The following is a 24,051-nucleotide window of genomic DNA, read 5'->3' on the forward strand; positions in this document are numbered from 1 at the left end:
TGGCAAGTTAAAGTTTTTTGCCTCCTCTTGAGACATTTTGAGAAGATAGATCTTCCTAGTAAGCACCCATTTCATCTAGATTTTCAAATATGTTGCCATAAAAATTTTACATACTTGCAGTTTAACATCTCTTCCATGTTTGGAATCATATTTCCTCTCTCATCCCTAATATTGGACATCTGTGTTTTTTGTCTTTTTTTTCCTTGATCAGACATAACAAAGGATTGTCTACATTGTTGACTTTTTCAAAGAACCAACCTTCAGTTTTATTTATCAGTCTGCTAAACTTTTGATTTTTAAAAATTCATTATTTATGCTTTTATATTTTTGTTTTCTCCTTTCTTTGTTCTTTTTCTAGTTCTGTATGATGAAGACTAAGTTCATTTATTTTTATCTTTCTTAATTATTAATATAAGCATTTGAGGCTATAGATTTTTCTCTGAGTAGTTATATGGCTTGATTACATCATGTGGATAGTTTGTGATTTTAATTTAAATTTCTTCTTTCATCTCTGAATTATTTTGTAAGTGTTTTTCTTTCCCAAATGGTTATTTTTTAAATGTGTTTTTACTCCTGGGTCTGGGAAGGGTTGGAATTGCTCCAGACCCACCAAAACCAAGTGAATTATGAATGTGGGAGGTACGATTTTCCCCACAGAGAAATCAAGAGGTATTTCCAAAAGAATAGGGAGTGGATGTTATACAGACAGAAGTGTCAGTTTCTTCTCTGTTCCCAATAGACTTGTCACAGAATTAAATGAGATAGTGCAGGTAGCACACTCAGCCCAGCATGTAGCACAAAGCAAGCCCAATCACAGTCACCAGATGATGCCTTCTCCTCACCCAGCTTTCTCCTGCTGATCAGAACCCCAGCCCATGCTGTCTCATCCATAGCTCTCTGGGAAACTTGGCAAACAGTAGGTTACCTCCTTGCACCTATAAATTACTAGGTAATCCCCAGGGCATGAGGGGATCTGTGTCCTCATTTCGCCTTGGGGAGCCAGGAGGCAATTTGGCTCCCTTAGACCTCAGGATTCTGTCCAGGTGGCAGGACTTTGCCCATGTGCCTTTGTGATTCATGGACCACAACACCAAAGCACAGACGAGGCCATGTGCTCGCCCAGAAAGCATGGCCTCTGACCATCTGACATGTGACTGCCTGGGCCTGCCCCCTTTCTGCAGACCTAGGAAACGTTGTCTCAATGGCAGTAAGCTTCCAACAGATTTCATATAAGGAATATCCTCTAAATGAGGATTGGATTTGTCCTGAGATCTGTGTTTTTGCTTGACTGATAGCAATTAGCAGGCACTAATTAATACTCACAGTCTTTCCCATCTTCTCAGGGAGCCTGAGCTGCCTGCTGAGATCTGGTCCTGTGGTATGTGGGATTGCTTCGTGCTCTCTCTATATAGACACACACACACATGCACACACACCCTAATGAGCTGCTGCTCTGTTATTTCATTTGGAATTTATCAGGACAGTTTATGTGATCAAACCACACAAGTATAGTTCTGGGTGCCAGCACTCTTCATTTCTGAAGTTTAAAAGTGATCTTTTCAAGGCAGAGCAGGAGAACATGGAAAAAAGTCTTTCATCTCAAACTTTGAAAAAGAGAGAGAGGGAAAAATGGAGAGCGTAAGATGGAAATGTGGCACATTTTTATGCTGTGGAGGGTTTTTTCCCCTCAACACAGCAGAATTTTCCTTATTGAAAAGATAGCTGTGTGAGAAAAACCAAAACCAGACGCGGGTGGAAGTGAGACGGGGCGGCGGTGCGAGAACAAGGGAGCAGTGAGGCTCTGGCTTGTGGGAGGCCTGGGTGCCAGCCGCGGGCTTTGGCCTGGGGAGGCTGCAAGAGCACAGCTTCAGGCTGGCTCTGCGCCATCGAGCATGGGTGTCCCCCAGCTTCAGAGAAGGTGTCTGTTCAGGAGAGCACCTCCTTTGTCTGCCTGGCGCTCCCGCCTCGGACCGGGTTGTCTTGTGGACGCCTCTGGTGGGGAGCCTGGATTCCCCGTCAGGAAGCAGGTTTGGCCACCTGCCCTTGTGTGGAGGCCAGCCCGCCGAGGAGGGCTCCTGGGGCGGAGCAAGCCGAGGGCGGCTCACTCCCAGCCCTAGGGGTCTCTGCCTCACCACAGCAGTGTGGTTGGCACTCGTGTGGCAGCCACAGCCATGTCACCAGGCCCTGTGTGGGACATGGAAGGAGGGAGCAGAGCCCAAGCATGGTCTGGGGAGCTGTCCATCTCAGAGGAGGTCCAGTCTGCAGGCGGGCACGGCCACAGGCAGATGCTAGCTGCCAGCAGTGTCCTTGGGCAGAGGGCAGGGGAGGCCACAGCAGGAGTCCTCACCCCCCAACTCTGTGGCTGGGACACTCGTCTCTATGCCAACCAGTGGCTTCCAGCTCCCAGCCCCCCATCTCTGCTCTCTGTCCCAAATCTTTGGAGTCAGACAGGTCTGAATTCAAGCCCTGATTCCTCTACTTGCAAGCTGAATGGTCTTAGCCAAGTGACTTTTGCTCGCTAAGCTTCAGTTTCCTAATCTGTAAAATGGGGGAATGAGAGTACCTATGTGCAGGGTCGCTGTGAAGGTGCCATGGTACAAGCAACACCCACCTTGCCTGTAGCAGACAGTGGTTGTCTGTTTGCGATGTTCCCCTGACGGGTCTGCACCTCCCAGCCTAACCCAGTCCCTGGCACTGCTCAGCCGCAAGGCAGCTCGGGCCAGTGGGCAGTCCACTTGCTGTCCATCTTCACACCGCCACCAGCACAGTGTCATCTGCTGCAATAACTGTATAAATAAGAATAGGATCTGAGATGTCCAGCTGTGTTGTCTCAATCCAGATGGAAGCTGCCAGCACTGGTCCAGCTGAGGGGTGGCCACCCTGTGGTTGGCATCTGAGCGCCACCCATGGTCATGGCAAACCCAGCTGGGCTCATTGCTCCCATGGGCAGCAGGACCTCGCTGTAGAGCCAGGCTGGGGTCAGCTCAGCTTGCTAGGCACTTCAGGCCCTGGGCTGGGAGACTCCTTTCAGCCATTGTCATTACCCCTACTCACAGTCGAGGAAACTGAGGCCCCAGGAGGTAAAAAGTCTTGTGTTCAGACCCAAATTCACATCTTGCTTCTGCCACTTCCCAGCTGTGTGACCTCAGGCAAGCAATGTAGCGTCTCTCAGCTCCAGTTTCTTCCTCTATAAAATAACAATAAAACCTCCCTGACACTAGCGTTGTTCTTACGAATCAATAATCTGGCAAAGCTCTTAGTTTAGGACCTGGCACATAGTAAGTGCAGGGTGAACATTAGTTATTTTTATCATCTCTTGACTCTTAGTGTCTCTTTTTTCAGCTAAAAAAGGAGAGTAACAATATGTGTTTCATAAGGTTATTGTATGGGTTAAATAAAATATGCCTTCAATCACGCATCTCTTCTTTCAGCTAGTGTTTACCAAGCAGCTCCTGTGTGCTCTGTTCTAGACGCTGAAGATGGGGCTGCTGGTGCAGGACACACTTCCTGCTCTCAGGGGTCTTAGGTCTGGTGGGAAGTCAGACATTTAATACTTGAATGATACAAACAAGTCTCTGATTGCAGTTGTGGTGAGTGCCAACTATGTATAGGACTCAGCACAGCACCTGGCACAGTGCAAGTGGTTATTCTTATGATTTCATTACAGTTTAAGTTTATAAATATTTTCTGTTATGGAAATCCGAAAAGATTTCCATGGATTTGTGTGGTGTTAACTGTAGGCTTGCTGCTTTTGCTGCAGTTTTTGCTGTGGGAGTGAAAGGCTGTTGATTTGGAGGTTCTGTCCAGGCGTTGCCGAGGCTCAAGATCTCCCCAGGCCACTGGGGCAGGAGGCCTGCTTTGGGAGGTGCACCCAGTCCTCAGCACGCTGTGGCCTCGGCTCACCCCCAGGACTTGAGGAGTAGACAGTAGACAGTGTTGGCGTGTGCTTGCTTTGTAGAGGGGAATTAGGAACACTGATGGTAGGATTTACTCCCTTGTAAAGTAGTGAGCCCCCCACTCCCCAGGGTGCGAGCCGGGGCTGAGGAGTGGCCTGTGGAAGTTGGGTGAGGGCCCCTTCTACAGCAAGCTTCCCTGGGTCTCAATATGCCAAGCACTACTCAGGAATCCTCCTCCAGGGACTCGAGAGGAAGTGCGGCGTCCAGCACCCGTCCTCACAGGGCAGCACAGGGTGAGCCTCCCACCTGCGGGTGTTATCTGAGGAAGGGTGACTCCTTGTGTGTGCCTGATGACCAGTGGGTAGGAACGTGGGCACGGCAGCCCGACAGACATGGGAACAAACCCCAGCACACTTGCTGTGAGGCCGTGGGTAGTTTTCTTTTTTTGTTTTGTTTTGGTTTTTTTTATTTGATCCAGCAATCCCATTACTGGTTATCTACCCAAAAGAACAAAAGACATTCTATTAAAAAGACATCTGCACTCGAATGTTTATAGCAGCACAATTCATGATTGCGAAGATGTGGAAACAACCCAAGTGCCCATCAATACATGAGTGGATTAATAAAATGTATATATACACAACATGGAGTACTACTCAGCTATAAGAAACAATGGTGGTATAGCACCTCTTGTATTTTCCTGGATAGAGCTGGAACCCATTCTGCTAAGTGAAGTATCCCAAGAATGGAAAAATAAGCACCACATGTACTCACCATCAAATTCGTTTCACTGATCATCACTTAAGAGCACATTTAGGGTAGTTTTCTTAATCTCTCTGAGCTTCAGTTTCTCCTCCTGCTTCCTGGGATTGGTGGCAGGCTTCCGTGAGGCAAGAGGGAAGTTCTCTTGGAGTAGATCCCCAGGGAGCAGCAGTTTCCACCCCCGCCCCCATCCTGCTCCTGGGCTCTTTCGCTCTGCCACTCTAGTGAGTCAGCCAGGCTGGAGTCTGCACTGTGTGTCTGGAATAAAGCTGCCCGTGTCCCACATCCTTTCCCCCTGCTCAGCGCTAGATGCTTTTTGTTGTGGTTGAAGCAATAATGGGATTTTCAGGATTGCCACTGCTAAATCCTCAGAGAGATAACTGAGTTACATTTCTAAGAGGGGAGAGGAAAAACAAGGTCAAGAGAAAGAATAAATCTGTGGATTCAAACTTACCAAACTTGGAGCTTCTCTACAAAGGAAATTATTTCTAATTATTAAAATCTTGGAAACATGGTACTGCCAGAAAGAAAGGAAGCGGAAATGGCTCCTATGAGAAGTGCTAGCATATGTTTCTGTGATTTAACGGTTTCCCGTAACAATGTGTAGCTATTTTAAAAGCAGACGAATGACTCATGGTATCCAGCCACCAGCAGTCCACTGTGATGGCAGGAAGCATGTACTCCAGAGTGGGCAGGCTTGGGTTCGACTCCCATCTCCATCATTTACCAGCTGTGTGACCCCAAGCAAATTACACATCCTCTCTGAATTTCCTTTTTCTCCTTTATAAAATGGGCTGTTGAAAGTATAAATAAGCTAATGAACATATAATTCTTAATGCAGTGCTTGTCCATCCATGCAAAAAATACTACAGCTTGTATATAATTAACCAGATTAATTCCAATATTTGTAATAATTCTTGGTTGTTTAATAGACTTTTAAGGCTATAAATTTTCCTCTGATTACCACATTGGCCAGAACCCGTAAGTTTTCATATATGGTGTTCTTTTTGTCATTGTCTTCAAACAGATTTTTCAATTTTTCTTTGACCTAAGAGTTACTTGTGTGTGTGTGCACGTGTGTGTTCAAATGGTTAGAATTTTTTCTATATTTATAGTTAAATCCCAGCTCTGTTGTAGTAAGGTCAAAGAATATGGATACTATGGCATCTACTTTTTGAAACTGATTGAGCTTTTCTTTATAGTCTAGTATATAATCAGTTTTTGTACATATTCCATGAATATTTGAAAAGAACTATATTTTCATTTATATAAAATCAAGCTTATTAATTTTATTATAATACTGTATCATATATATACACATGCATATATGTGTGTGTATGTATGTATGTATACACACATATAAATTCTGGAAGAAATATGCCAAATATGGTTGTGGCTTTGTTGAACTCACTTTTCATTTCTTTTTTTCTTTTTAATGCTTACATTTGTCTTTTTATTATTATTATTTCAATAGATTTAGGGGTATAAGTGGTTTTTGGTTACCTGGGTGAATTGTGTAATGGCGATGTCTGGATTTTTAGTGTACCTGTCACCCGAATAGTGTACCTTGCACCCAATAGGTGGTTTTTCTTCCCTAACCACCCCTTCTGTGTCTCCAGTGTCCATTGTGCCACTCTATGTGCCCCTGTGTACCCACAGCTTGGCTCCCACTCCTAAGTGAGAACATACAGTATTTGGTTTTCCATTCCTGTGTTACTTCACTTAGGATAATGGCCTCCAGTTCCATCCAAGTTGCGGCAAAAGACATATTTTCACTCTATTTATGGCTGAGTAGTATTCCATGGTGTACATACGTCACATTTCCTTCATCCACTCCTTTGTTGATGGGCACTTAGGTTGATTCCATATCCTTGCAATTCTCACTTTTCATGGCTAACAGTGTTTTGCTATGTATATCTTTATGCAATGTTGCTCATGCATAGAAATTGGTAATCATTATATCTTCCCAATCAACTGTGCTTTTTTTCAATATCAGTCACTCATCTTTGCCTTGCTCACTGTATTCTGCCTTGAATTCTGCTCTATGACCCTTCTCCTGCCCAGTCCCCCACATGGTGTGCACAGTGGCAGTGCTCATGGAGGGCCACTGGAAGGATATGCCCCCTGTCGTCTCTGCACACCTCCAGGTGGTCCATTAACTGAGAGCTATGCAATGGCTCACACTGCACAGCTAGTTCCCCTTCCCCTCCCCTGGCCAGGCAGCTAAATCACTGGCCTGTCGTAGCCATGCTTTTATACCACATCTTACTTTCTTGTTAAGCACCCTTGGCTGAATGCTCTGTCTAGCCTTAGTTCTTTGTGCCAAGAACTGATGCTTTTTAAATTTCTTCTTTTGTTTCTTAGTTAGTTGATGGTGTGTGTGTGTGTACACGTGCGTGCGTATGAACAGATAGACAACTAGAGATGCAACTAAGTAAATAAAGAAAAAACTGAATTCAGCCCAAATGGGCGTTCTCCTGGACATGACACCTGAGACCTATTAAACTTCTTCGGTTGGTGAGAAACACAGGTATCCATCCCTTTCATGGCCTCTTGTTTTCCAGTTGGACTACAGGTAAAAAGTCTTGTTGCTGGAGAACATATGAAATAGAAATGCTGAAGTCTTGCCAGCCTTTATTTTGGTTGTTGCTCAGATGTTTGATTTACGGTTGAGCAGTCTGGGTGAAAAAAATGAGTAGTCAGGATTAAAGTCCAAATATTATTTCAGTTTTCCATAAGTCACCCTTCTAGCAGAGCAGTACTACTTTGTGCTATTTTGTTCTGGCTAGCAGTGAGCTCCTACCATCATTAAATATCTTCTTTAATTTTAGGGATCTATCTTCTGGATTTAATCTACATTGATTCTGCATATCCTGCCTCAGGCAGCATCATGGAAAATGAACAAAGATCCAATCAGATGAACAATATTCTCCGAATAATTGCTGATTTACAAGTTTCCTGTAGCTACGGTTAGTACACTTGGCTGTTGGAATTGTAAAATTTTACCTCGTTGATGTTTAGATCTAGCAGCACCTTATCTATGAGAAAGCTCTAGAAACCAGGCAGGCCCCACAAAAGTCTTCATTTTAATATCTTGAGCATCAAACATGTATTAAATCCTTTACACATAGGTTTGGTCTTCAAAGACTGTGCAAACTAGACGTTACTGTTTCTGTAGGACAAATAAGGACACTGAGGCTGAAGACAGTTTAGTTACTTGTCTATAGTCACTCATCTCGTGAGTGGCAGAGCCCAGGTCTGTCTGGCTCTCAGTGCATTCATTCATGAAGAGCTCTGGGCAGCTCTGCTCCAAGCAGATGCAGGGACCAGGCTCCTTCTATCTGTGGCTCTGCTGTCTCCCATGGCCTCAGAACCCTCCACTGGGCTCTATATCCGGCCTGCAGGTGCAGGAGAGAGGGACTCATACAAGGGTGGGCTTTATGGCGAACTTGCAAGCATTTCACATCACTTCTGCTGAAGGAGGCTAAGAAATATAATCTAGCTATGGGCCTAGAAGGAAAAGGGAGATGACATGGTAAATAGCTGGCCAGGCTCTGCTACACATGGCCAGATCCAAAGTGTGATCATGACAGTGGGTGTCTGGGATGGATAGAGAAGGTTGTTGGAGATGATGTCCAGGAACTGAGAAGTCACAATGCTGATGGGCCACTCTTGTGGGTGTTGATTTCACCCAAGAAGACAGTGGGCTTGGGGTGTGGAGCTCAACTTTGAGCCAGGTGCCCGAGTCCCCATGTATGAGCCCAGGTGAGCAGGTGGCCAGTCAGAAGAGGTCAGCAGTGAAGAGGAGGATGGATGGTAGAGCTCTGGGCAGCAGGGTTTTCACGAGTGCATGGAGGAGTAAAAGTCTGGAAGCAGCCCTACCTGCAGGGCACAGGGTGTATAAAACCAGCAGCCTCCATCTGGGAGGGTCTCAGGGAAGCCAGGGGGTTCCTGCGCACTGAAGCAGGGGCCCTGCTCACCAGCCCCCCACAAACATCCCAGGGAGGGTGGGTGCCCCCACTTCCAGGTCAGCTTCCTCTGAGAAGAGGCATGGGAAGCACCTGTGTTCCCAGTGCAGCCTTGCCTGTCTCAGGCCCTTTCTACTCACAAATACATTGACACCCATTGTGCCACTGACCAGCAGAGCAGTCACAGACATAGGCTTTGGGGTCAGCAGAGGCAGGTTCAAGTTTCAGCTCTCTCTCTTGAAAAATTGCTTTCTCCTAAGGTTTTCTCATGTGTGAAAATGGGGACATGGCTCGTGCAGGGCCCTTAGCACAGCCCCTACCCTAACATTTCATTAAAGGCTCACCTCACTCTTACTGCTGTTCATCTTCACCCGTGTCATCCCCATGATCAGCTTTGTGTCCTTATCCTCATTTCAGAGACGAGGACACTGAGATTGCAGAGAAACAAAATGACCTGTTCAGAATTAATTAAGGGGCAGAGCCATTAGGTGCCCCACAACACCTGGATGCACCTCCCCAGAAAGTGAGGCCCTGCCCACCCTCTCCTGTGCTCCTCTTCGTGGCCTCTCCCGCCCCCTCCACCCCTGCCCTCGTCTTGTTCTGCCCCACCTCTGGCCCTCGAAGAAGGAGTCCAGTGACCTTGAAGGTCTGCAGAGGGCAGCTGACGCCAGTCACTCCGAGGAAAGAGAGGCAGCGCCATGTAGTGGAACCCTCAGATCACCACGGATCAAAGCCCAGCTTTGCCACTTCTCAGCCATGTGACCTTTGCAAGTTGCCACAGCTGCTACCTCTGTGCAATGGGAACATTCACCCAGAGCAGAGCCTGGCTCAGACAGGTGCTCAGGTGTCTGTCCCCCCCCCCTTTTTCCTCAGGACGCAGCAGCTCCAGGCAGGGCCGGGACCTGGGTTGGCCTCCGCACCAGCCTGGGTGGCATCTGTTCATTCATTCTTGCATTCATGTCACACGGTGACCCCAGTGGAAACCTATTCCAGGGTGCAGGCACCTGGCTGTGGTCTGTTCTGAAGGCCAGGGAGCCATCCTTCCCCAGCCCCTGAGCTCTGAAAGAAGGCCTCAGATCCTCCTTCTGGCTGAAGAATGGTGGTGGCCTCAGAGTGTCGTATCTGTGGCCCAGCCATCTGGGGCACTCCCTCTTCCCCCCCGCCACCCCCGTGCCCAGTGGCCAGCACAGGGCCAGACCCCAAAGAACATTGATGGAAAAGTGAATAATTCTCAGTGTCCAAGGGGCATCTAAAATCACTGATTCCTACACTTCTCATTTGGGGCCTAGAGTTGGGGGAGTCTGAAGCCTCTGGATTTTGTCCACCTTTTGCAGATCACCTCACCACCCTGCCCCACGTGCAGAAGTATCTGAAGTCCGTACGCTACATTGAAGAGCTCCAGAAGTTTGTGGAAGATGACAACTACAAGTAAGTGCCCACCTACTCGTGTTCAGTTAGGCCTCCCCATACTCGCCGTTGCCCTCAGCACTCAGGTCCCTGCAGGTGACCTGGCTCTTGAGACCAGCGAGTGGCCACTGGCCAGGCTTATCAAAGTGCACTGCAGCAGCACCCAACCCCAACACGCTCAAGCACACGTGTGCTGTGTGAGCTCCCACCTCCCGGGTCCTGTAGTGGTGCTGCCTGAGCAGCTCTCGCACCCACCTCTGCCCCAGCCCCACAGGCCCCCAGTTCTCGGTGTGGCATTCCCACATGGCGTGGTGTGTGGTGCAGGCTTGGCACACTGCTTCTCGCAAGTGACTCCCCAACCCGTGGCGCTGGGTGGAGAGCAGTTTTCTAGCCATACCCCCAGGCCAGCGAATAGGAGTTCTCCAAGAGCCTGTTTCATGGACAACACAGTTCCTTATGGCTCTTAGCCTTCTGCAGGATTCCTGCCATCTGGCAGTGGCCGAGGCCCCAGCTCCCTTCCCATGCAGCTCCCATGGAATAGACCCAGGTCTTATAACAACCCCATGGGCCCTGTGGCCTCATCCTCCACTCACCCTACTCTGGTTTTCAGTTCTTCCTCCATTTGTGGCATCTAGGAACTTATCCATCCTTTCTGTGTATTTGGAAGGAGAAGGAGAATTTTTCACGTCACCTCTCTGCCATGTTGTTTGGAAATCCTCCTGGCTAATTTTGAGCTTGAGGTCAACTAAGAGCCTCAGTCATTTTTCATATGACCTGATACTAAGGCAAGTCCCAGCAATCTTGTACTTGATCATTTACGACCCAAATGTCAACTTCACTTGTACAGAAGGTCTCCAGCTTAGGATGGTTCAACTTACAATTTTTCAACTTTACAATAGTGTGAGAGTGAAATACGTTCAGTAGAACTCGTACTTTGAGTACCCATACAACCATTCTGTTTTTCACTGTCAGTACAGGGTTCAATATGTTACATAAGATATTCAACACTGTAATAAAATAGGCTTTGTGTTAAATGATTTTGCCCAACTGTAGGTTAATGTAAGTGTTTTGAGCACGTTTAAGATAGGTTAGGCTAAGCTATGATATTTGCTAGGTTAGATGTATTAAATGCATTTTTGATGATATTTTCAACTTACAATGGGTTTGTCAGGACACAGCCCCATAGTAAGTCGAGGAACATCTGTGTTCTTTTAAGTCTTATTTTACTGGTTGCTTCCAGTATACCATGATTCCTTTGAATCTTGTTATCCAGTGTATTTTCTTAAATCTCTTCCAGTTTTGTATCTACGAATTTGATCATCCAAATTACATGGTCTTCATCTTAAGTCAGTGAAAACTGTAGAGAACTATGGCCACAAGGACATCTCCCCACCCCCAGGTTGCCCACGGGCCTCAGCTAGAAAGACTCAGGGGCACGGCTGCTGGAACAGCACCCCACCTGGCCAGCGCCACAGGAGTGGTTCGCTGCCCTGGCTGGGAATCAGTCACCTGAGAGATCTTCTAACCATCCAGATGTATGGGGTGGGGCCTGAAAATTTGTATTTTTTCCAAAGCTCCCTAGGTGGTTCTACCGATCTTTGGGAACATAGATTTATTGTCTTTAGTTGTTACTATATGATAATTTGTAAAAATATATGAGATTGTGATCTATTACATAATAGTAACAACAATAGATAAAGGCTAGAGATTGCCATTAAAATCATACTGACCACAAATTGAGCTCATTTTATTTACAAAGTATTTGCTGTTCCTGAAAAGAGTGCCCTGGAGTGCGAAACTATTCCCACTTAAGTTCTGGGATAATGTTTTCCATGCATATGCCAGTATTGCGATTAAAGAAACAGTAGTTTTTCATTAACACTAATATGCTTTAAGGAGAAAAATGGTCTATAAATACCTCTGACCATGAGATAATCCTTGGACAAGCTGCAGATCATGAGTAATTACTCCTTCCATTCTGAAGGACATTAAACACCCCCAGCACTTGGTGCTATAACAGTCAGCCTGGGTTTTACAAAAGCCCTTTGTAGTGGTCAAAGTGGACAAACCGGGGAGGAAGCCTGCATTCTCATGCCTGGTCCCCAGGCCATTGAAGGAGTCCCCAGAGAGCATCTGGCCCTGAGTGGCAATAGATGGGCAGGACCTGTGATTCTTCTTGGGGAGCCCACATTCCACAGCCCACTCACACCCAGAACCATTGCTCCTCCCCCCAAAGGATGCAGTGGCTCAGTTATTATATTTGTGACATTGTGTTTCTAACATCCTGCCCCCATCTGCTTTAGAAATACTATGCCAAGAGGCCCAACCAGTGCTTTTTATTTTCCTCAGCCTTTAGTCTTATTTTATTTTATTTAAGAAAAATTACCCAACTTCCTGCCACCTAGAAAGCGTGACCATTATTAGCATTAAGTAAATACAATTTTGGACATTTTTCTATGCACAGAAAATTTATGTATAATGAGAGACGGATGGATAGGTGGATAGATGGAAGGATGAAATTTATTAAAATTGGATCATACTATACTTCCTGTTTTGAATTAAAAATATTAACTTTTATTTTACTTTAACCAGAAAAAAGGAACTGAAATGAAATGTGAGAAATTGCTACTCTTTAAATAGATACTTCTTTACCACAAGATATATTATTTTCTAAAAAAGCCTTCTAAGATTGATAAAAGAGGTCAGGAAAAACATGAAGAGGTTTGAGTCAATAAGCTTGATTTTTAACTAGGTTTCCACTGTGAACAGTGTTGGTGGACTCTGGTTATGAAAGAGGAGAATATTAGCACTCTCCCCTTTCCTTCACCTCCGCTGCACAGCCTCCAGCTTTTTGTCAGTTGTATTATTATTACCATGCAGTCCAAGTTTATAACATAAACACCATGTTCAGGAATCATAATTCCTACTGTTTAGTATTCTTAAAGGGATTCAATTCTTACCACCTGTTGTTTCTCCACAGTTTCTCCATTCCTGGAGTCTTTATTCTAAATCAATCCCTTATTTAGCTGGATTTCGTCAGGAAATGATGAAATCCCCTCCCACCCACTGCCAAAAAAATGAAGGCGCTCGCAGGTCCTGCATTCCCTGATTTCTTTCCTGGAAACGCCTGCATCTGACTGGGCCTCCCTCGCCTCGTGAGCCGCGCTCCCTGCTGCTCTCCCCGGGCCTGCGCACCCTGAGCGCTTGCCTTCTGGCCCTGGGTGTTGCTGTAGAGAGTAAGCCAGTCTCATTGTTTTACTCTTGTAAGGGACTTGTTTTGTCTGCCTGGTGGGCGAAGAACTCCTTGAAGTTCAGAAGCTTAATAAGGGAATGCCACAGATAGAGGGTTCTGTATCAAATCTCCCTGGACCGTCGTGTCCGCTTTCTGTATTTCAAAGGAAGTCTTTTGGTTTACCTCTTTGACTACTACTTCTGTGCCACTTCTTGGCTTCTCTCTTCCAGGGATTCCAGGAATCCCTGTGTTGGGTGGCCATTAGCTTCTTCCTAACGGCTGCAGTCTCCACCTGTTCAGCAGCAGGCACTGGGATGGCCTGTTTCTGCCCAGGTATTCATTCGATCCTCTCGTTTCAGTCCTTGGTTTGTTCGCCTAGGTCTGCAATATCGCTTTTCATCTCATTCGTCTGTTTCATCACCTCATTTTTCAGGTTTTGTTTCACCCAACCATGCTCTTAATAAGTCATTCCACTGCTCGAAGCGTGCGGGGGGGGGGGGGGGGGGGGGGGGGGGGGTTCCTCTGCTCCTGGAGCTGCCTTCTGGGCTGGGCCACTGGGCAGTGCTCTCCTCCCTCCTGCCTTCTTGTGTAAGAGGATGTGTGCTGTGTTGCCACACCATTTCTTTTCATCTTGCTCCCATTTGAGTGGCTCTGTCTGGATGTTCCACAGCTCTGATCCAGGAAGGAGACGTGTGGCCCTGCTCCCGTGTGTGACAGAGCGGCTGGCTGGGAGGGGCAGGGGGTTTAGTCTTTCTCCTCTTCTGTAGCCTGGGGAGTAGGAGGCTCGAGTTCCATGGAGGCAGTAAGCAAGCAGTCTGTTTTGTGTAGTGGGATCCAGTAAAAGGCCTATTTCGGGGTTTCCTTCATCTCTTTGGGGGGCTGTATCCCATTCCAGACAGGGATACGCTCAGGTTCCAAATCACGCCCCATGGAGCCTTCACTTCCATCAGCGTATCCGCCATGCTCTCTGCCCATTTCCTCCCTTTCTCCCCAGCACTTGTTGCCATTCAGAAGAGGGAAAGATACCCCCACCCAGACCCACAGAGACATCTCAGAGGCAGGAGAGGAGCCATGCTGTGTTGCACTGCTGGGTCCAAACTCAGAATCCTCTGTTTCTTTCCTTGGCTGCAAGTCTTTAAAGTCCGTGGCCTTATATTATGCCCCCTCCCTTGTTTAGTTGCAGCTGGTGAGTTCTTTTACTCATAAGCTTTTATAACTGTTAGTTGGTTTTGTTGGGAGAGGGAGAGTCTGACATCTATCTTCACTCTGTCGTTTTCACCCAGAAGTTCTTAACTGGTGCTTTAAAAAAATACATTGAGGGGCCTCTCTGAGGGCATCTGATAAGAAAGAGAACAGTGTAATGATTAAAAACTCCAGTTCAGGGTCGGACGGTCCTGGGCTGATCCCCTACTCTGCCACTTGCTAATCCTACGAATTTGGGGAAGCTACTTAACCTCACCACTGCTCAGTTCCTGATTAATTGTTTAATTTTTAATTTTTGTCTATTTTATTAGTGACATCTATTCATTTGGAAAGTTTTCTCGTCTATAAAAGGTGCTAGCTCGGGGAGTCATGAGAGTTAACGCACACGTGCTCAGTGAACAACGGGGCGTGGTCACTCTTTTTGCTTTGTCTTTCTTATCTTAACCATTGTTTCTTGGTCATGGAAATGCCCTGGAGACCTCAGAGGGAAGTGGCTGTGATCGGGAGCAGATCTCACAGTATTCCTGGATTCTCTGACGATAGTCGCCCTTCACAGCAATCCAGTCTCCCAACCCCAAACACACACATGTTCCGTTCCCCTGTGATAAAGCAGATTCCAACTGACCTTGTGAACACCTTTGTTTTCAGACTGTCGCTCAGAATCGAACCAGGAAGCAGCTCTCCGAGACTAGTCTCTTCCAAGGAAGATCTTGCAGGTATTGTAGCTACCTCAAGTGGGAGCAAACCCGCCCAATAGCCCAAATGTGGCTGCCAGAGTTGGCCTTGGTGGTGGAGCCAAAGGGCAATGTTGAGATTTTAGCTGGGCAGACTCAGCTGTCCCTGCTCACAGCACTCCTGCGCCAACCTGCCCAGGCTCCTGACCACATGGGACCCCTGTGGGACACCTCTGTGCTGGGGCTCCTTGGAAGAGGCTGGGTGTTGGAGCCTGGGACCAAACAACACCAAGAAGGGCGAGATCAGAGCCCCGAGTTGGGAGGATACACATGGTAGAGAAGACCCCAGGATCTTTTCCAGGCCACCTGGACCCGCATCAGCAGGGATGCTGCCCAGGCTCCGGTTCATGCCCTGCAGGGGTGCACAGGATGCCTGGGGTATTTGCTGCCACCAGACACAGGTGGCTCATCATACTTGTGGAACACACACATACACACTGCGTCCCCTGTGATCAGAGCCCGGGCTCTGCTATTTCCTAGCTTTGTCACCTTACCTCTCTCATCTTCAGTGACCTCACTCACAGAATGGTGGTAATCCTAGTAACAGCCCGAGTACATCCACACCTGCAAAGCTCTCCACCCTTAGCAACACATCATGAAAGTGCACTCAGTGTTGGCTGCTTGTTGTTGTTATCGTCATGGCTGCCTTGGATTAGTATTCCAACCAACTCTCAGTAACCGGAGCTGATCTCTTTCCACTGCTGCCCAGGGAGAGGGTGGGGGCTGTGGGGGGTCCAACAGCACTTCCTCTTCCTGGTTTGAGCTCTTGGTCACACCTATCTGGGTTCTAGGCCACTGCAGTCTTAGCAAGTGACTTCACCCCTCTGGGCCTCAGTTTCTTTACCTGTAAAATGGGGATAATAAAATCTTCATCTCAAAAATGTTGGATGTCAAAAATGAAATGCTATTTGGAAGGTATTCATTGTAGAGCCTGACATGCAGTGAGTGTTCAGTAAGGGAGTGGCTACTGCAAGCTGCTACCTGGTGTCGTGCCACCCCAGACTGTTGACCAGCTCAAGCCATTCTCTCCACTCTCCCCAGCCAGGCCAACCGCTGTAACATCTCCTGGTGGACCCAGGACCGTAGAGCCCACAAGGAGCAGGGTGGTAGCCCGTCACGAGCCCCGCCCAGCGGAGGCTCTGCCCTGACTCCTGAGTGCACTCCGAGCTCCTTGTCTTCTCCAGCCTCTCCCCTGTGCAAGCTGGACCCTGCCTCTGGCACCCTGGGGTCCTCTAGAACTTAGCAGAGGAAGATACTGGTTGATCTTCACAGCCTTAGGAGGTGCTGCTGTCCACACCTCAAGACAGAATGCTGGCGTAAGCTTCATTTTCACAGGGTTTCCACGAGCCCGATGTTAAAATGCCCTCTGCAGTCTTCCAGATCCACTACCTTCCATATGTGACGGGTGACCTCCCGGCAACGGGGCCAGAAGGAAAGCTCTTGGCGCTGGTCTTGTCTCCACCTTCTCATCTCTGTCCGTTCTAGAACACCTTCCTCCTCTCAGTCAGCATTGCCCCATGCAGATGCTCAGTCACCTGCACCTGACCTATGGGGTGGAAGGCAGGAGGCAGAGGGCAGGATTCCCTTCAGAAGGATACGGGAAATAGCGCAGAATGCTAAAGCAATTGCAATGGCCTAGGGCCACAGAGGGACCACTGGCAAAAACGAGCCATTTAGGACCATCTTCGGGAGATGGTGCCGAACTCTGCAGCAGCTTGGGAGTGGTGCTCTGCCTCTCTGAGTCCCCTCCAAATTCATTTGAATAAGCGGCCTCTCTGTTACCAGGTCAGTAATCACGCCTTAACAAGATGAGCCACGTCTCTGGCATTCTCCAAATGCCAAGAAGTCCCCACGGCCACACTTGCTGCCCTTCCGACAGCGCTGAAGGATTCCTCTCCCAGGGGCCCTTCCCGCTGCCTGATTCCATCCCTTCCGCCTCTGCTGGGCCTGGCTGAGCTCACTGCTCCCTCCCTGTGTGCCGGAGCCATTGAGCAGGGAGAGATGGGAGGGCCAGAGGTCATGGCAGAGGAGGGTGTTAGCCTTGGCATGAGGGGACAGCTCTGCCCCTCCCAGTGGCTCTCTTCTTCCACAGGCCAAACTCCAGCCTCATCTCCTCCTGCAAGTTGCAAGGCCTCTGCAAAGTTCTCCACCCCAGGCCCTTTGCCTGGGCCTTGAACATTCTTCCCCTCAGTTGTCATGGTCTGCTCTTGCCCATCCTTTTAGACTCAGAGAGGCTTTTATTTTTGCTCTTTGTTTCTTCATGGCATTCACCACAACTTGTCATTATTTTCTTTGGTCACCGGGCCTGACTCATCCTTGCTGAATCTCCAGCACCTAGCATGATGCCTGCCCTTTGCGGATGCTCGACTCTCAAAGGGCTCTTGGCGGAAGAGAAGGATGGGAGGGATGAGGGGTGCGTGCGTGGATGGAGGAAGAAGCAGGCTGAAGCTCCCAGTCAGCCTTTGTGCACACTGGCCCAAGCATGAGAGAGGTCCTGTTGCTGCAGTTTCACGATCGAATCTCAGAGAGCCCCCTCCCCCCAGTGCCTCCACGCCTGCATGCAGCTCAGGCCCCTCATCTGCCCGCCTGGGCCTCCCCAGCACCTGCTGCTCAACAGGTCTGCAAGCTGCTTGCTGTCAGGGCAGGTGGCAGCAGAGGCTTCCTCGGCCCCTCTGGGCATCTGTCTGACCCAGGTGGTCCCTTCATGTGACTCCTACCTGCCCCACTACCCCCTCCCTGAGGAGGAGACCAGGGCCCTGCCTCTGCCTCAGCCTCGGCCCCCAGCCTGGGTCTGCAGTGAGCAACAGTGGCTCTCCCTGCTGCGGTTGGCAGGGTGGGGGCGGTAGACCAGGAGCCAGGCTCAGAAAACTAACTGGGAGCCTCAAGAACTGGTCTCTCACTGAGCCCTGGGACAGGAAAGGAGGAGCTGCTTTTACTGGCCTTTTTGGCCCCTGCCTGTTGTGGAAGCCAGTGCTGGGGACTAGGAGCCAGCCCCCCTACCCAGCCTCCTCAGGGTATGGCCAGACTCTCCTTGCCCTCCGTCCACTGTCACCTCCACCTGGCTCTGTCCTTTATTAGCCATGTGAGACCAGAAACCGGCAAGTCAACCAACCTTCAGTATCAGTCAGAGTCCTGGCGGGGGACAAAATTGACCCCAGATGGCTCACAGAAAGAGACTTCAATGAACAGAACCAATGAAGCGTGGTGAGGCACCCCACACCCCTGGCTGGAAGGACACAGGGAAGAAAAAAGTGTTATCAACCCCAGCAATGGCCAAGCCACAGAGGACGGCTGGCTTGGCAGGAGCTGTAGGCAGGGAGGATGAAGCAGGAGGGAGTGGAAAGAAATACCCGACCTCTCTTTCCTCCAGCCCCCCAGCTGCCGCCAGAGCCTCGCACTGGCCAAACCCATCAGGCAGCTGGGGGCGAGGAATCCAGGACATGCATCTCAGGGATCAGCCCCACTCCCTGACAGTGGCACTGGGCAGGGCAAAGTGTGTACCTGAGTGGGCAAACAGAACACCCAGCATATGACCAAGCCTCAGTTTCTCCACCTGTAAAGTGGGCAGAGGATGTAGCTCCCTCTGTGTTAGTGCAGTCCTGACACAGAGCACACTTACCAAGTGTGACTTTATCCTGACGATGTGACTTCATAATTGTTGTCAATGTTATGGTTCTGCCTCTGTCACTGAACCAGCCTGCAGGTTTTAGGTAAACATCAGTGCCTCAGGGAAGCCTTTCTCTCCACCATCACGCCCACCCCAGACCAGATCAGGCCCCATAACACCAGGGCAGTCGAACTGCGAGCCAAACCCAGTGCTGCCCCCGTTTCTATATTGAAACACAGCTAGCCCCATCTGTTGATGCATTGTCTGTGGCTGCTTTCATGGGACAAAGACCTTGTGGACTGAAAAGCCTAAAATATTTAGTATCTGGCCTGTATAGAAGCTTGCTGACCCTGTCACCCCTCCTGCCACTAGTCCCTGTACTTCTTCTCCATGACACGTCCCTCTGTGGCAGTCCCACAGCTGTGTGCTTATTTGTGCATGCCCATGTCTTCCCCACCAGACTGAAAGCCCCCTGAGGCAAGGACCTGCCTGGAATTCCTGGAGCCCAGCCTGTAGGGGCACTGGGAGAAACCCGCCGCCCCCTGCCCTCGTCCCTGCAGCAGCGGCCCCTGAGCCCCTTGCTGGGCCTGGAGGCACCTGGTTGCAGAGACAGCTCAGAGCGGCCGGCTGCTGACTCGGCACAGGCTGCGGAGAAGTGCTGATGCCGCAGTTTTGCACAGTGGAGCGGGCCCGGCTCACAGGAGTGTTTTCCACCAATTTTCCAAATCCCTGGCTTTAGCCCTGGAAGCAGGATGTGAAGGTTTTCATTGATCACCAGAGGGTCGGGGCTGTCTGGAAGGCGTCAGTCGCACTAAGTGGTCCCGGCTCCCACTCACGGCCTCAGCTGGCAGACAGTGGGTGCTGCTGCAGCCACGGGGCAGCGGGGGTCCCTTGGGGGGTGGGGCCGGGGGGGCCCCAGGGAGCCTTTCTGGGCCAGGCAGACTGAGCCTCGTGGCAGGAGCCTGACCAGACTCAGGGACAGGAATGTGCCTCTCGCAGTCCCAGGAATGGGAAGAACGCAGCCTCCCCCAGCTCCTCAGGAGGGGGGTTTAGGCTCCAGCTCAGGCTCTTCCCAGTAGTCAGACACCCCGCACCTGCCAAGGAAAGGCCCCAAGATATGCTCGTTAGCTCATTCCTTTGAGACTTGCAGGCCCAGGGCCTGCTGTGGGCCAGGCACTTGCTATGAGCCAGGCGCCCGGTGAAAAGGCAAGAACCTGCCCTCCCGGAGCTCACGTTTGAGTGGGCCGGGGGTCAACAGAGCCATGGGGGCAGGAACGGGCACGCTGAGGAGCCGAGGGAGGCCGTGTGAGCGAGACTGAGCCGATTGGTGGGCTCTCTGGCCTTCATCCAGGTTGCGCCCACTCCTCTAACCAGCCCGGCTGGGGCTTAGGGAACCCAGGCCCTGGCTTTGACAGCTAAGGTCCCAGGTCTCTCCGAGGCCTCAATTCCCATCAGACGTGGTCCGTGAACTGAGACAGTGCCCTTTGGCTCTGGGATGGTCCCTGTACCCCACAGAGAGCTGCCCCCCGCTTTCCACCCCAAGGGAATGGCTGTGCGGGCTGCTCTACACCAACAAATAGACTGTGAGAAAGGAAATGGAGAAACCTTCTCAGTTTCTGGGTCTGTGGAGAAAAAAGGCCAGGCCAGGAATGCCACGTTTTCAATTTTCCCTCCACATGTAATGTTTAGTTTATATAAATGAACTAATATTTTCCTGGAGAGAAAAAATCATAAGGAACGTTGACCCCCAGAGAGGGCAAGTGATGTTTGTGTGTGCTTTGGAACTGGTGAAGACATTTCCAGATTTTGTTAGCCCCGCCTCCACGTGGCTTCACCAACTGACAGGTTTTCTCTGAAGATTCCTGGGCAGCAGCGCCACTCCAGGGGGGTCTCGGCCTTGGCCTCCTGCTTCTCTACTCACACCTGTGCGACTGCTCTCTGGCACGCCTGCCTGTCTCCTTGTTGTGTTGCCTGGTGGTGAAAACCACCTCTGGAGTCAGGCAGGTCTAAGCACAAGGGTCTGGACAGCCTCTGGGCTGTCCCCAGTGCCCCGTGTATCGGATAGTGCCAGTAAGTGCCCTGCCTTGGATGACAACCTTGGCATGTCCCTGGCTTTCCTAAGACACTTGGAGTTACACCCTGTCCCCACTTGGTCCTCAGAAGGCTGGTTTCGCGTAAGAATCAGAACTCCAACCTGATCTGGCATTGACTCTCCTTGCCTCGCCCTAGCTGGTGCCTCAGGCCTGACTGCTGTGGCACAAGCAGGGTGCTTGGCCCCTCTCGCTCCCTAAACTTTTCTCCATCTCCCTTGGCCTGATAACCCTGATGCTTCCTCTCCTGGGCACTTGCACGGATGTTTCAGAGATTCCATAAGTCCCTGACCCAGCAGATGCAAAGCCCTTCCATAGCCCCTCAAAATCTGGCACCCACTGCGAGCTTCCTGATGCTTAGGTCCCCTCCAGCCTCAACTCCATGCCAGCTCTCCTCACAGGGGACCACCTCAGTCCACGGGTGGCCACACCTGTCCTCATCCTGACAGACCTGTGAGCACAGCGGATCCTCGAGTGGCCACCGCTGTCCTCTGGCTGTGGCCATGCTGGCTTCCTTAGGCCTGAGGAGGCACTGCGAGTCCCTGGGTCTGCTGATTGCTGGAGACATATTTCTAGGTCCGCAGCAGCTGTGGAGACCCCCTCACTGTGCGTGAGCCGAGAAGAGAGCGGCCCCAGGGCAGGGGGCAGGGGCTTCCCGTCCTGCACGTGCTCGTATCTGGAAACCTGCTCTCGCTGCTTTTACATTGTCAGAGCGGGTGAGGGCCTCCGCGAGGAGCTCCAGGGCCGAGAAGCCCTGGTGGCACCTTCACTCTGGAATCTCCCGTCCCCCTTGTTCCTGGATCCCCCATCTCATGGCCTGTCATGTCAAGGTCAAGCAGAGGAGCCGAGACCCAGACCCACCTCTGCCCAAACCCTGCCTCGTGGTGGCCCAGCTCCTCACGACACTGTGGCTCCCTGCGTCCTCTGCTCTGCGCTCCCTGTGGCCTGGGAATCTGTCCCCCTGACTGCCAGGAGAAAGCATCTCAGCCTCCCCACGGTTGAAGGGTGGTTGGAGGCCGTTTTCAGAAAGCACTGAAGCGGGCCTCTGAGTGATGTGTGAGATAGCTCTTGGCTCACAGCGAGGGCCCGTGAGAGCTGCATGTATGAGAAACAAAGAATGTGTGTGAATGTGAAAGTGACCAGCTCCCAGGCCCGGCTGTGAAACCTGGCCAGAGGAGGCTTTCAATACAAACAGACTTTCTGCACGGAGGGGCCCCAGCGTCCTGGAGAGCCACAGGGCTCTGGCAGACCCAGAGAGGGCCGTGTCCCTTGTCTGGGAACTCGGCTTTTAGCACGAGCAGGAAGGAAACCAAGCACTGAGCCCCCTTTAGATTGGGTGGAAGTTCGCCCTTTGTACTGGAGGCTCCAGGTGGCGTTCCAAGGGCTCCAGATTGCACCCTTGTGGTCCCCTCCTCCAGTAAGGACAGGCAGGCCCAGAAGGAGGAGGAGATGGACTGGGAGCTCCTGGCTCAGCCCCGGCAGAGGCTGGACTGGAACCCAAGCCTTGTGACTCCAAATTGAGTAGTTCCCCTCCGCCACAGCTGCCTCCCATTAACTTCCGATGTGTGAGACTTGGAAAGCACCCCCTTGAGCGACAGTGGGGCTGCCAGGCTGCTTAAGTAGGGCAGTGCTGACCAGGGCAGGCCACTCGGATACCGCCAGAAACCTGTGGGAATGAGGCTCCCCATCCCAAATGCATGTTCTCCTCTGCAGCCGTGAGCACCATGCCCACGTACCCAGTGGCCTCCAGACATCGGTCCCAAACTGAACTTCTCATCGCCCCCCACACCTGCTCCCTAGGTGCACGGCACCACTCCATGACTGTCACCCTGGGTCCCCCTTTCTCCACAGCCCCTGCCTGGCCCACCTCCAGGGCACTTCTCATCCACACCTCTTGTCCAAGCCTGTGGCCTCAGGTCTTGGCCACACCCAGCTGCTCTCCAGCCAGAGTGAACTTTCTAGGGTGCATATTTGAGTGCATCACTGCCCCTTCCTAAAAATCTCCACGCCGTCCCCCATTAAACTCCAGATTTATGGGGCCTGCCCTGTGCTGGACTAGGCCAGAACCCTGACGCTTTATCCTCCAGAGGCCCTGCTGGTTGTCACCTCGGAGTCTTTGCACATGCTGTCCCCTCTGCACCCATCACAGCTCCTGCTGGGGTGTTGCTCCCACCTGGGCCTCAGACCTTCCATAGGTCCTCACTGGTGCCACCTCCGTGTTCCCACGTGCACCATGCTCAGGGCTCCCCTGTCACTGGCTGCTCACCTGGGCAAGCTCCTGAGCCCTTCCCACCTCAGGTTCCACATCATAAATCTGATGTAACAATAGCACCTGCATGGCAGTGTTACCAAAAAGCTCAAGTAAGGTCATGTATACAAAGCATTTATCACAGTTTCTGGCACCTTGTAGATGCCCAGTGAATGTTAGCCGTTGTCACTGTCACCATCATGATTGTTGTTGTAGCTATGCTATTGGTGTAGTTGTTGCCATTAGCGTATTTATTATTGTTATTCTCACGGATCTCTCCTGGGTGTAATTACCTGGTTACTTGTCTCTGCCCCACACTTGACTGTAGACTCCAGGATGGCAGAACATCATCTCTGTAATCCAGTGCTGTATCTCCACGCCTGGGCCAAGGGCAGGCCCAAGGTCAGGACTCAGTACAAGTTTGTTGTTTGTTGCATGAATGGAGGAGGGATGCTGTGTGGCTTCCTCCTCACAGGGAGGCTGCAAGCTCAGGACCGTTGTTCCTGTTCTGCCCAGAGGGGTAAGGTGACTTGCCCCTGGCAGACAGACTTGCCCCTTGCAGGTGGGAGCCTGGGCCTCTCTGCCCTGATCTTGAGTCCTTTGCAGTCACCGTTCATCATTCTTGACCTGTCCACTCCGAGGCCATTATTAGAAGGCCCTGTGCTCTTTTCCCTTCCAATCAATGAGTGGTCTGTTGGGCAGCATGTTGGTTTCTTGAAAGAAATGTAATAAAAAACATTTTTTTTCAACATGATATCTCATTCCCTAAAGAGAATGTCAGTTCTCATGTGTTCCAATAAAACTGCTAAAGAAACAGCCACTTAAAGAGCTTTAAAGATTATTCATGGAAAAATTATGCTGAGGAAAAATAGAGCAATCCTCTGAGATAGTCAAGCCACATGGT

General features: G+C 50.3%; 1 protein-coding gene across 8 annotated transcripts in view; it reads left to right on the plus strand.

Annotated features, from left to right (window-relative positions):
• The window catches only part of RALGPS1 (Ral GEF with PH domain and SH3 binding motif 1), a 263,112-nt gene that overhangs the window by 205,561 nt on the left and 33,500 nt on the right, over positions 1–24,051 (plus strand). For all 8 annotated transcript variants that reach the window (XM_069476798.1, XM_069476801.1, XM_069476804.1 and 5 more), the window contains 3 exons: positions 7,490–7,627; positions 9,961–10,054; positions 15,117–15,184. In XM_069476798.1, the coding sequence (XP_069332899.1) occupies positions 7,490–7,627; positions 9,961–10,054; positions 15,117–15,184 (300 nt within the window). The remainder of the gene's footprint in view (positions 1–7,489; positions 7,628–9,960; positions 10,055–15,116; positions 15,185–24,051) is intronic.

Source organism: Eulemur rufifrons, chromosome 7 (assembly GCF_041146395.1).
Source record: "Eulemur rufifrons isolate Redbay chromosome 7, OSU_ERuf_1, whole genome shotgun sequence".
In the NCBI taxonomy this organism is placed as follows: Eukaryota; Metazoa; Chordata; class Mammalia; order Primates; family Lemuridae; genus Eulemur; species Eulemur rufifrons.